This window comes from Hesperophylax consimilis, chromosome 3 (genome assembly GCF_061612785.1).
Source record: "Hesperophylax consimilis isolate HC1 chromosome 3, BYU_Hcon_1.0, whole genome shotgun sequence".
Lineage (NCBI taxonomy): Eukaryota > Metazoa > Arthropoda > Insecta > Trichoptera > Limnephilidae > Hesperophylax > Hesperophylax consimilis.
Window position 1 is genome coordinate 43,493,303 of NC_142838.1, and position 10,652 is coordinate 43,503,954.

General features: G+C 35.6%; 1 protein-coding gene across 2 annotated transcripts; it reads left to right on the forward strand.

The window, feature by feature from the left end:
- Positions 1-594: 594 nt before the first annotated feature.
- LOC149425572 (uncharacterized) lies at positions 595-5,187 on the forward strand. 2 transcript variants are annotated; one of them, XR_016305692.1, is made up of 2 exons: positions 595-3,464; positions 4,039-5,187. XR_016305692.1 is itself a non-coding variant. In XM_089651186.1 (2 exons), the coding sequence occupies exons 1-2, from the start codon at positions 737-739 to the stop codon at positions 4,056-4,058; spliced, it is 960 nt and encodes a 319-aa protein (XP_089507312.1). In that variant the 5' UTR covers positions 683-736; the 3' UTR covers positions 4,059-5,149. The 2 variants fall into 2 exon arrangements, 1 of the variants encoding a protein (XP_089507312.1); XM_089651186.1 differs by having other exon boundaries at positions 683-1,676; positions 4,039-5,149.
- Positions 5,188-10,652: the final 5,465 nt, after the last annotated feature.

Consider the following 10,652-nt stretch of genomic DNA (forward strand, 5'->3'; position numbering starts at 1 on the left):
GGAATTCTTAAAATGTTTATCTGCTAGAGCCCAAGTATTGGAACTGATGAACGCTTCTGAGAAAAAATTTTCTAGCTTACATAAAACACAACTAGGCAACAATAATTGCAAAAAAGATTCATCAGTATTTTTAGCGGTAAAGGCTAACAACTGCATTTATTGTAACGAGAAAGGTCACCATATTTATTATTGTAAAAAATTTCTGAAATTAAAATTACATGAGAGGATTGATGCTACGAAATCAATCCAAGCTTGTTTTAAATGTTTAAAGGTGGGTCACCAGGCACAGAGTTGCAAGGCAACCTTTTCTTGCAGGCGTTGTGGCAAAGATAATCACAACACCTTACTACACAATGAGGTACCTCTGCGGGAGGCCTCCAATATGGATGCTGATAACGAGGTTTCAGTATCGAATTTTTCTGCATCGGATAAAGCAGAAAAAATAATATTATTGTCAACTGCCAACATAGGAGTTGTGGGTAGCAACAATAAAATTTTTAAAGCCCGCATTCTGATTGATTCAGGGGCCCAGTCAAATTTTATGAGAGCAGAATTTGCTAATAAATTAAATTTACCATGTGAATTGATAAACAAACCCGTTTCTGGGATCCATAATAACATCACTCACATAAAAAAGAGAATTTCAGTGGAGATGAATTCGCTTCATACTGATTATAAAAGTGAAATATCATGTCTGATTTTACAGGAGATTACAACAAATTTACCACAAGTGACAATGGCGAAAAAAGACTTCAAGTTACCACGAGGATTGGAGCTAGCTGACCCGAACTTCAATATAGCTGCACCCATCGACATCCTGTTGGGCGCGGAGAGTTTTTGGGAAATCCTAACCAACGATAGATTGAAACTCGAATCGGGACCAACACTTCAACGTACGCAACTGGGATGGATCATATCAGGACCAATCCACATGTACCCAAAGCAAAGGCCTGTATCAGATTGTTGTAATTTATCTATAAATAAAATAAGTCACCAAATAGAAAAATTTTGGAAATTGGAGGAGATTAATCCCACTAAGATTCTAAATCATGAAGAAAAGGCTTGTGAAGCCAGTTTTGCTAGTACTCATACTAGACAAGACGACGGTAGATACGTAGTAAGTTTACCGCGTCGAGCATGCATTGATCAGCTGGGAAGTTCATTGCTCACTGCTGAAAAAAGATTTAAAAATATAGAAAGAAAATTTGTGTCAAATCCCGAATTGAAGACACAATATATACAATTCATGCGTGAATATGAGGAATTAGGTCATATGGAGGTGTGTGACCAGTCAAAGGGGGATCGTGAATCCTATTTTTTACCTCATCACGCTGTAATAAAAGAATCAAGCACTACTACTAAAGTGAGGGTCGTTTTTGACGGCTCCGCCAAAACTTCAAATGGAATTTCTCTCAATGACGCCTTGATGACAGGACCTGTTATACAAAAGGACTTATACACCCAACTATTGCATTTCAGGAAACATCAAGTAGTACTGACGGCTGACATCGAGAAGATGTACCGCCAGATTAATGTGTGTGAAGCGGACCGTGACCTGCAGAAGATAGTGTGGCGCGAGTCGCCGCAGGAGGTGCTCAAGCATTACCGTCTGAAGACAGTCACATATGGTCTGGGGCCTTCCTCTTTCTTAGCCACTAGAAGTCTACGGCAAATTGGTATGGATAACAATATAAATTTTCCTAGAGCTAGTCAGGTCATAGAAAATGACTTCTATATGGATGACTTGTTAACCGGAGGAGATGACATGGAATCCTGTAGAGAGTTAAAAGAGCAATTAATCAACATCTTTTTGTCTGCGGGGATGACCTTGAGGAAATGGAGGTCCAATGTCTTGGAGTTGTCAGCCGAGTCGGGCCAAGCTAAGATTGCCGAATCAGGCAATTCTGAAAAAATTATTACTGACAATCCAAAGACTGAGAAAATATTAGGATTAATATGGAATAATGAATCTGATTATTTTTCTTATGTAATAATGAAACCATCAAGTCGAACCGAGAGTAAAAGACAGATATTATCTTGCATCGCATCAACCTTCGATCCATTAGGTCTTCTAGGACCGATTATAGTTGTAGCCAAATTGATAATGCAGAAGTTATGGCAGTCTAAAGCAGCGTGGGATGATCCATTGCCTAATGAAATATTAGCACCCTGGAGGTCCTACCTTCAAGAATTAATTCAACTAAATGTGTTGAAAATACCAAGAAAAATTATTTGCAGGCAATCTACATATCTACAACTACACGGTTTTTGCGACTCATCTGAGAAAGCTTACGGAGCCTGCGTTTACATGGTGTCGGTGGACCATGTCGGTAAGCGGCATTCACATTTAATAACGTCCAAATCAAGAGTGGCGCCATTGAAGTGTATTTCCCTGCCCAAGTTAGAGCTTTGTAGTGCTGTGCTACTGGCGAAATTAATAAAAAATATAAAACAAGCGCTAAATATAGTGGAGATCGACACACATTATTGGTGTGACTCCATGATAACGTTGTGCTGGCTGAAAGGTCAACCTACGAGATGGGCTACTTTCGTTGCAAACCGAGTAGCCGAAATACAAGAACTTAGTGATCCAGATCTATGGAGACATGTATCATCAGCCGACAATGCAGCAGATATACTTTCAAGAGGAACCACTACAGATAAATTGATAAATTCTGCAATATGGTGGAATGGACCAAGTTGGTTGACCGAGGGAGTCAACGCTTGGCCTATATCAAATATTTCGTGTTCAAACCCTCCTGAACTCAAAGGCAAAAATATTCTATTATCCACAGATATTCAAGAATGGGAGATATTTGAAAAATTCTCATCATTTATTAAATTGAAAAGAGTTACTGCGTATGTATTGCGATTTGTCAATAACTGCAGAAGTGTTAAGGGTAAAATTTCAGACAATTTAAGTGTGGCTGAATTGGAATCAGGCTTGAAATGTCTATTGAGATCAGCTCAAATACACGCCTTTCAAAAGGAATTGAAAGAATTAAAAAACCATGGCATCGTCAACAAGAAAAGTAATTTAAAATCTCTTAATCCCTTCTTACATGATGGTCTAATATATGTAGGCGGTAGGTTGAATTTGGCTACACATTTATCTTACCAACAAAAACACCCAGTTATCTTGCCGGCTAAACATAAGCTAACTGAATTGATAATACGTCACTACCATTATGTAAACCTACACGCAGGACCTCAAGCTTTGTTAGCTGAAATACGATTAAAATTTTGGCCCATCTTTGGTAAAAATACTATTAAAAAGATATTACATAAATGTGTTGTATGTTTTAGATGTCGTCCCCGAACCGGTCATCAAATCATGGGAAATTTGCCACCCGAAAGAATTACGCCGAGTCGTCCTTTCGCTATCACCGGAATAGATTACGCCGGACCAATTCTAATTAAAAGTGGGACGCTGAGGAAGGCTTCCCTCGCAAAATCGTATTTATGTATCTTTATTTGCTTCTCAACCAAGGCTGTTCACTTGGAATTAGTTTCGGATTTATCTAGCAATGCTTTTTTGAACAGTTTAAAAAGGTTTATATCCCGTAGGGGACAACCTGAAAAGATCTTTTCCGACAATGCTAGTAATTTTAAAGGAGCTAGCAGCAGGCTCAAAGAGCTGTACACCAGCTTGAGGGAAAACAACGACAATATTCAAAATTATTTAGTGAACAGAGGTATTGAGTGGAAGTTCATAACCCCTCGAGCCCCTAATCAGGGAGGTTTGTGGGAAGCAGCAGTAAAATCAGCAAAATTCCATTTATATAGAATCACTAACAATTCTTCATTAACATTTGAACTCTTATATACCTTAATTTGTCAGATTGAGGCCTGTTTGAACTCCCGTCCATTAACTTCCTTATCCGACGACATCCATGATTACCAACCTCTTACCCCAAACCATTTCCTTATAGGCACTGAATCCTGTATCATTCCTGAGAGAGACGTCCGGGCGATACCGGACAACAGACTAACTCAATATCAGAGGATCAGTTCGCTAATTCAATCTTTTTGGTCTAGATGGAAGCAAGATTACCTGATGGAACTACAAAAGAGAACTAAATGGCAGACCAGCACTCAACGGGCACTGCAAAAAGACGATCTGGTGATTTTAAAGGAAGATCATTTACCTCCACCTTTATGGAAAATGGCCCGAATTCTGCATACACACCCTGGAGCGGATGGAGTAGTACGAGTTGTTACCCTAAAAACACCTCAAGGAGTCTTTGTGAGGCCCATCACAAAGATATGTCTGATGCCCCTGGATTCAGACACTAAACCTGTAATTGACGTCCCGGACCTTACCAAGGATTGATTATGTACATTACACTATGATGCTTATCTTCTCGACTCCACCTTGGATGGATCAAGCAGAAGACCTGAGAAGAAAGAAAAAAAAAAAAGAACAATAATTGTGTTGTGTTCAGTGTAAACTATATTATTTGTGTTATTGAACTATTTAAATATGTAAAAATTAGTATGCAGACGTGTGTAATTTAGTCATTTTTGAATTTTTTTTGGTTATTTAATAGGATTAATAATTTTCTAGTTATCTTTAGTTTATTAATAGAGTAATTCAACAGCATTTATACAGTTAAATTTATAAGTTTACCAGCAGGGCATAAAAAAAAGGGGGTTTTATTTTGTTAATTTCTGCTATTTTGAATTATTTTGTTAGTATTTTTGTGGTATATTTAGATTAAGAATTTTTAGTTTATTCTGTTTGGTTTATAGTTTATTTTTAAATAGATTATCATTCAAAAATTTAGTGCAATTTTTGAATCCCGCCCCCTGGCAATATGTTCAATTTTGCAGGCTACCGACATCTGTAGTCTAGAAATTTGAAGTTACTACGTTTAACCAAAATGGTGTGAGTCCTTGCTTAGAAAATAGTGTCAATTTGGTCGGTATAGCAGGTTTCATTTTTACTGCTAGACATCACAATGACAAGTGTTTTTATTTACATGTAGTGGGTTTTGAAGTCTTTAAAAAGGCTCGCATTATGTGTTTTTTCGTTCTTTTCTCAACAATAACTCGATAATAAACAAGCTCATAAGTCAGAGCGATCGTAGCAGTGTTATTCGCACAGTTTCTTTATAAATATTGTACCTGTTTCAATAGTTTGAAATAAATGTAAAGTGGTATCAAGAAAACCAGTTTTTATTCAAAAAGGATCATCCCCAATTTTTAACAATCACCCTGATGAAACGTTGCTTGAATTGGTGACAAGATCAGAATAATCAGGTACATCCCCACCACCACCTTCCCCTCCCCACCACATTCAGCCTTACAACATTCCCCAATTGGGGATGCCATAGTCTCACTGACTCCAATTCGACTACCATAATACGGGCGTGTGTCTAGTGTGGTAGTCGAAAAGCATGTAAAAACTGTACACATTAATATTTCATGAATAAAGAAAAAAAAAAAAAAAAAAAAAAAAACGGTTTGGAGCAGTTGGGCCTTTTGTGCAATATTCACATTAAAAAGTGTAATACCGCACTGAAGAGATCCAACTCCCTAATTCTGATATGTTTTTAGACTGAAAAAAAGTGGTGACGGGGAGGATATGGAGAAGGTGGATGGGAATTATTCACATCTAGTCACCAAACACGGTTAAAGCCATTCCAAGTAACTTTTCGATTTCGAATTTCACCAGGGCATTACTGAGAGTATATATCACTCTAAAATACAGACGTTTAATGAGTATATATAGAAAAACAATTAAAAACCTACCCAAATATGACGGTGGCAACCCTGTTAAATCTGCATCTGTGTGCATCGTGTGTACCGTGTGCTGCAGTGAATGTAAACACAAATCTCATCTCACATTCAGGGCGCGTCGCAGCGTTCAACTTTGACCGCTAATGTGGTAAATCACCTTCTTTATGTAATCAGGGGCGCTCAATATTCTGGGATCGTGTTTTCTGTTTACGTACTAGCAGTATTAGTTGAAATGAAGATCCAGGGGTGGATTAAATATATAGATGGAAATATTGACGAACAAATAAAAAACTGTACACAGTATACACTAAATCATTTTAAAGAGATCCTTGCTTGTGTATTCGTGAACTAGATCGATAAATTTGCGCTTTTTTAACGCGGATTCGAATAGAAAATTTAAGTTTTTATTAAATTTAATTTCGGTTTTCTGTGACGTGAATATTCCTGCTTAATTAACATGTTTTTAATTTGCTTCGAATTTTTCAAACTTGGAACTCATGATTGTGTGAATTCAGAAAAGCGATAAAGTAAGTTCCTAGCTACATATAATCAGGAATAAAATTGATCACAAAACATGCCCACGTGGCATTTCTCGTGTGGTATTAGGGCTTAGGGGCCTCTAAATTTCCAATACAGCCCTCTCTACAGCCCTGCACTTCAGATCAAAACATTTCTTTAAGAGTATCGTTTAATTTACTGGGCCTGGGTCATTGAATTATATTAAATCGCTGTGTATACAAATAAAACACAAGGAAAGTTAAATTACCATCTACCGCACTCAATGTTTGTTTATTTAAAATTATTAACGCATCTTCTATCAACTACCTATGTTTTCTGTAAACTGTTATGAATTTATTTGTCCCGACAAAGGACTTTTTTACACGACACGATGATATCAACTTCAAATTTTATTTTATTAATTTGTATGTAGTTTTTTTTAATGATAATTAGGTATTAATAAATTGTAAGGGCGGGAGGATTTTGTTTTCTAATTAAATTTGAATAATCTGAAAGTATGTTGCTTGGTGTATGCTGATGATGCGGTGCTGATTGCTAACAGGATGGAAGACAGTCTCTCGTTTCTAGGATGAACAAAGTATGTATGAAGAATGAGTTAATGACGAATCTAAGTAAGTCTAAAGTCATTGTATTTGAATGAGAGAGTACGAAAACAGTGTGCATTAATATGGTGGTGAATGAGGAATACTTGGAGCAGGAGGATTAGTTTGTGTATTTAGGAAGTATGTTCTAGAGAGATGGGAAGGCTGACAGAGATATTATAAGAAGAGTAAATGTGGGTAACTCCATTAATGGAGGACTAAACACAGTTAGCGTCAACAAAATATTCTCCAAAAATGCGAAGTTAGCAGTCCCCAATAGAGTGTTGGTACCTACCCTGATTTATGGAAGTGAGGCATGGAACTGGCAGAGAACGGAAGAAAGTAGACTGAATTCTGTAGAAATGAGATCCCTAAGATGTATGTGTGATAAAACCATGTATGATCGTGTGCGAAATATGGAGATCCGCAAAGAGTGCAAGGGTAATGTAAGTGTAATGAGTAAAATTAAGAAAGAGACGCTTAGATGGTTTGGGCATGAATAGCGAATGAGCGAAGAAAGGAGTGTAAGGAGAATATACGACGCAAATGCGAATGGTAGCAGAGGTCGCAGACGCCTGAGGAAGACATGGCACGATTAAGTGAATCAGATACTTCAGTCGCGCCATGTCATGAGTCAGAATAATAGTACCTATGTATGAGACGATGTATGAATGTGAATTAGGCAAAAATTGCGTGCCAAGATCGAGTTGTTTGGCGTGTTGGTTAGTTAGTTGTTTTGTATTAACTCCTAAGTCATTATGAGCGAAACATGATATATTTAATGTCTCTAAATATGGCAAAATTATTCAAACGCAGACGACACGGTATTGTTAATACTTGGACGGAAGCCAACAACATGAACAAACTAAAAAAAATGGTTTGATATTAATTTTCTGACAATAAATTCGAATAAAAATTATTATATACAATTTAGCATAAAAAATAAGATTTAACTATAACTTCGCTCTAGGACAAATGCACAACAACATAACTGCAGTAACTCACTTACACTAAATGATAATAAAACCAAATTCATCACTTTCAAAATAAAAAAAAAATAGAAAAAACTCTGAAGAAAACCTTAACTTGAAAATTCACAGCCCGCATCACTTAAATGAGCATTGTAATTGTCCCTCATTAGAAAACGTTGACCATATAACGTATCTGGGTCTAAAAATTGATGTAAATTTAAAACGGACCAATCATATTAGCTATTTAGATAATAAAATTAAAAAACTAAGTTATTTTTTCAAAACTATCAGGAATGTGCTCATTAAAAAAGACTTGACCAAAATTTACATGGCTCTCTGCCAATCACTGTTAGAATACGGTATTATCGGATGGGGCAGTGCAAATTGATGTGACAGTGCAGTGAAATTCAGAGTGGAAGATACTACCAGTATCGCCCTGGTGTAAGACCACCATTCAGAATTGAAACGTTGCTCCAAATGGCTTTAGCCGTGTTTAGTGACTAGATCTGAATAGCCAGGTACTTCCTCACCTTCCTCTTTCCCTTCCCCACTTACTTTCAGCCTCACAACATCCCCCAATTGGGGATGCCATAGTCTCACTGGCTCCAGACGGGAGCAGTTGGGACTCTTGTGAGGTATTCACAGTAAAAAAAAAAAAATAAAATAAAATAAAAATATACTAAATCCACAACTCAAAAAGAAATCATTATTATTATTATTTTATTATTAACTTATGTTTAGTAATTGGAAGAAAAACCGAAATAAAATACACAGGCATTACATTAGACCAATGCCTATAATGGTCCACACACATAAACATACTCAAAGACAGAGTGAGGAAACTAACACACATCTTTAGAAGTCTCAGACATGTACTAAATAAAGATTTACTCAATGACACACTTTGATCACTACCAATCACTAATATAGTAGGTATGGCATTATATAATGGGGTAGAACTTAAAAACACACACAACCGCATTATATAGCACATGAATGATAGAATTAGATTCAAATCAAATAATTATTTTTTGGTAATTACGTGATGAAGGAAGAAAGAGGTGTGAGTACAATATATGACTTAGAAGTAAACGATTGAAGAAGTACAGAACAACCTAGGAAGACAAGGTATCATAGTGTCAGCTAGTACCTAACAATTACATTTTATTCGTTATTGCTATCGATGTACGCAAATTGATAATCCTCAATAGAAATACATACTATTTACTCCGATGTTTATAGAACAAAAAAAAAACACCCAAGAATACACTTGTGTACTACGACGTACGTGTTGACGAATAACTTATCAAAATAAAAACCTTTTAGTTGAAAATGCCGCACCAATTTACAACGTAAACAAAGAAGCAATAATGATCCCGTGGTCGTCAGATATATTTATTACAAGTGACAGATTCTGAAGCGGCTCGTCTTTCATAATAATTATCCCCCTTGTTAGTACCTACCCATAGTACCTACTTATTTAGATACATGGATGGCAACACAGTGGAGTTCATTTGTATTCTCTACCATAAAGAATAAAGACTCCTATTATGGGTAAGGATTAATAAAGTCACATAAGTAATAACATATTATAAATAATTATAAGAAAAGGAAATAAATGATATATATTTCTTGTTACATAGTAATGCCGATGAGTTATAAAAGTGAGAGATAATGATGAGTTGAGAAGGTGAGTTATAGTGGGAGGTGATACAATTTTATCGGTAATTTTATATAATTTAAATTAATAATTTTACAGGAATTTTATGATAAATCAAAATTTTCGCATACAGTACAAAAAAGAGAGAATAGAACAAACAACAATAAACAAGCATTTAAATATGTACCTACAAAAAAGCACAATTCTAAAGTATGAATTTACGAATAACTGTATATCCAGACGAATAAATAAATTATGAATAAATACAAATACGGGGAAAAGGGAGAGAGAAAATAAACAAAACATAAGATAATTACGGATTTTCATTTTTAGATAACAATGTACCTACTTAAAAAATATTAATTTTAATTATTTATTAATATGGTTGTTTTTATGCCTATCTACATATATATAGGGAACACATATAATTAGATATGACATTATTAATTCTGGTAATCATTTTATTTATATGTTTTTATGTTGTTTAATGCACGTCTATAGGAGACGAAAGGCAAATTTTATGTTGGTCGGTAATCAGTACAAGGATGCGATTAGGATTGTTCTTCCTAAATGTGATTCAACCATCGGTATGAGACAGATTGAGAAGTAAAGCTTCGAATAACGTAAATCCATTGAGAAAACAAGTGATATAGAATATATTATAGGTAAAATAAGAATGCTACTCTCTATCTACACAGTAGCGTGTACATAGGTTTTTCCGACGTCTAATATAATTTGAGGGTTATTAAAAAATATAATTGAAGCTGCTTAGCTGTCTCAGACGAGTGATATAACCTCATAATATACCATATCTCCACAAGGAGAAAAATCAGTATTGCTTATTTTTAGTACATTCCTAATATATCGGAATACATACTCGATGCCTTGCTAATATGAGATGACGAAAAGTGCAAATATTATTATTTTTATGAATCCGTGTTTCTACATCGCGATAATACATTTCTCTTTTATTAAAACCTAACAGGAAACCTACCAATTCATTTGTTAAGGGCCTGCAGTCCCGTTTTAACCGAATTTGAAGAGATTCTTAATAAATTATCAGTATTTTATATTAGTGAGTTTTCTCCGTGCATATCGCATTCCCATTGGCAATTTATGGCGAGCGATATGCCGATATAAGCCAAGCCCACATATCTTATGAGTTATGAGGATATATCT

Excerpts from the sequence above, each read along its gene's own strand:
- LOC149425572 (XM_089651186.1), top strand. The coding sequence starts at position 737 with ATGGCGAAAAAAGACTTCAAGTTACCACGAGGATTGGAGCTAGCTGAC. Across the intron at positions 1,677-4,038 it reads TAGAAGTCTACGGCAAATTG|ATGGAAGCAAGATTACCTGA; the intron begins GTATGGATAACA and ends TTTTTGGTCTAG.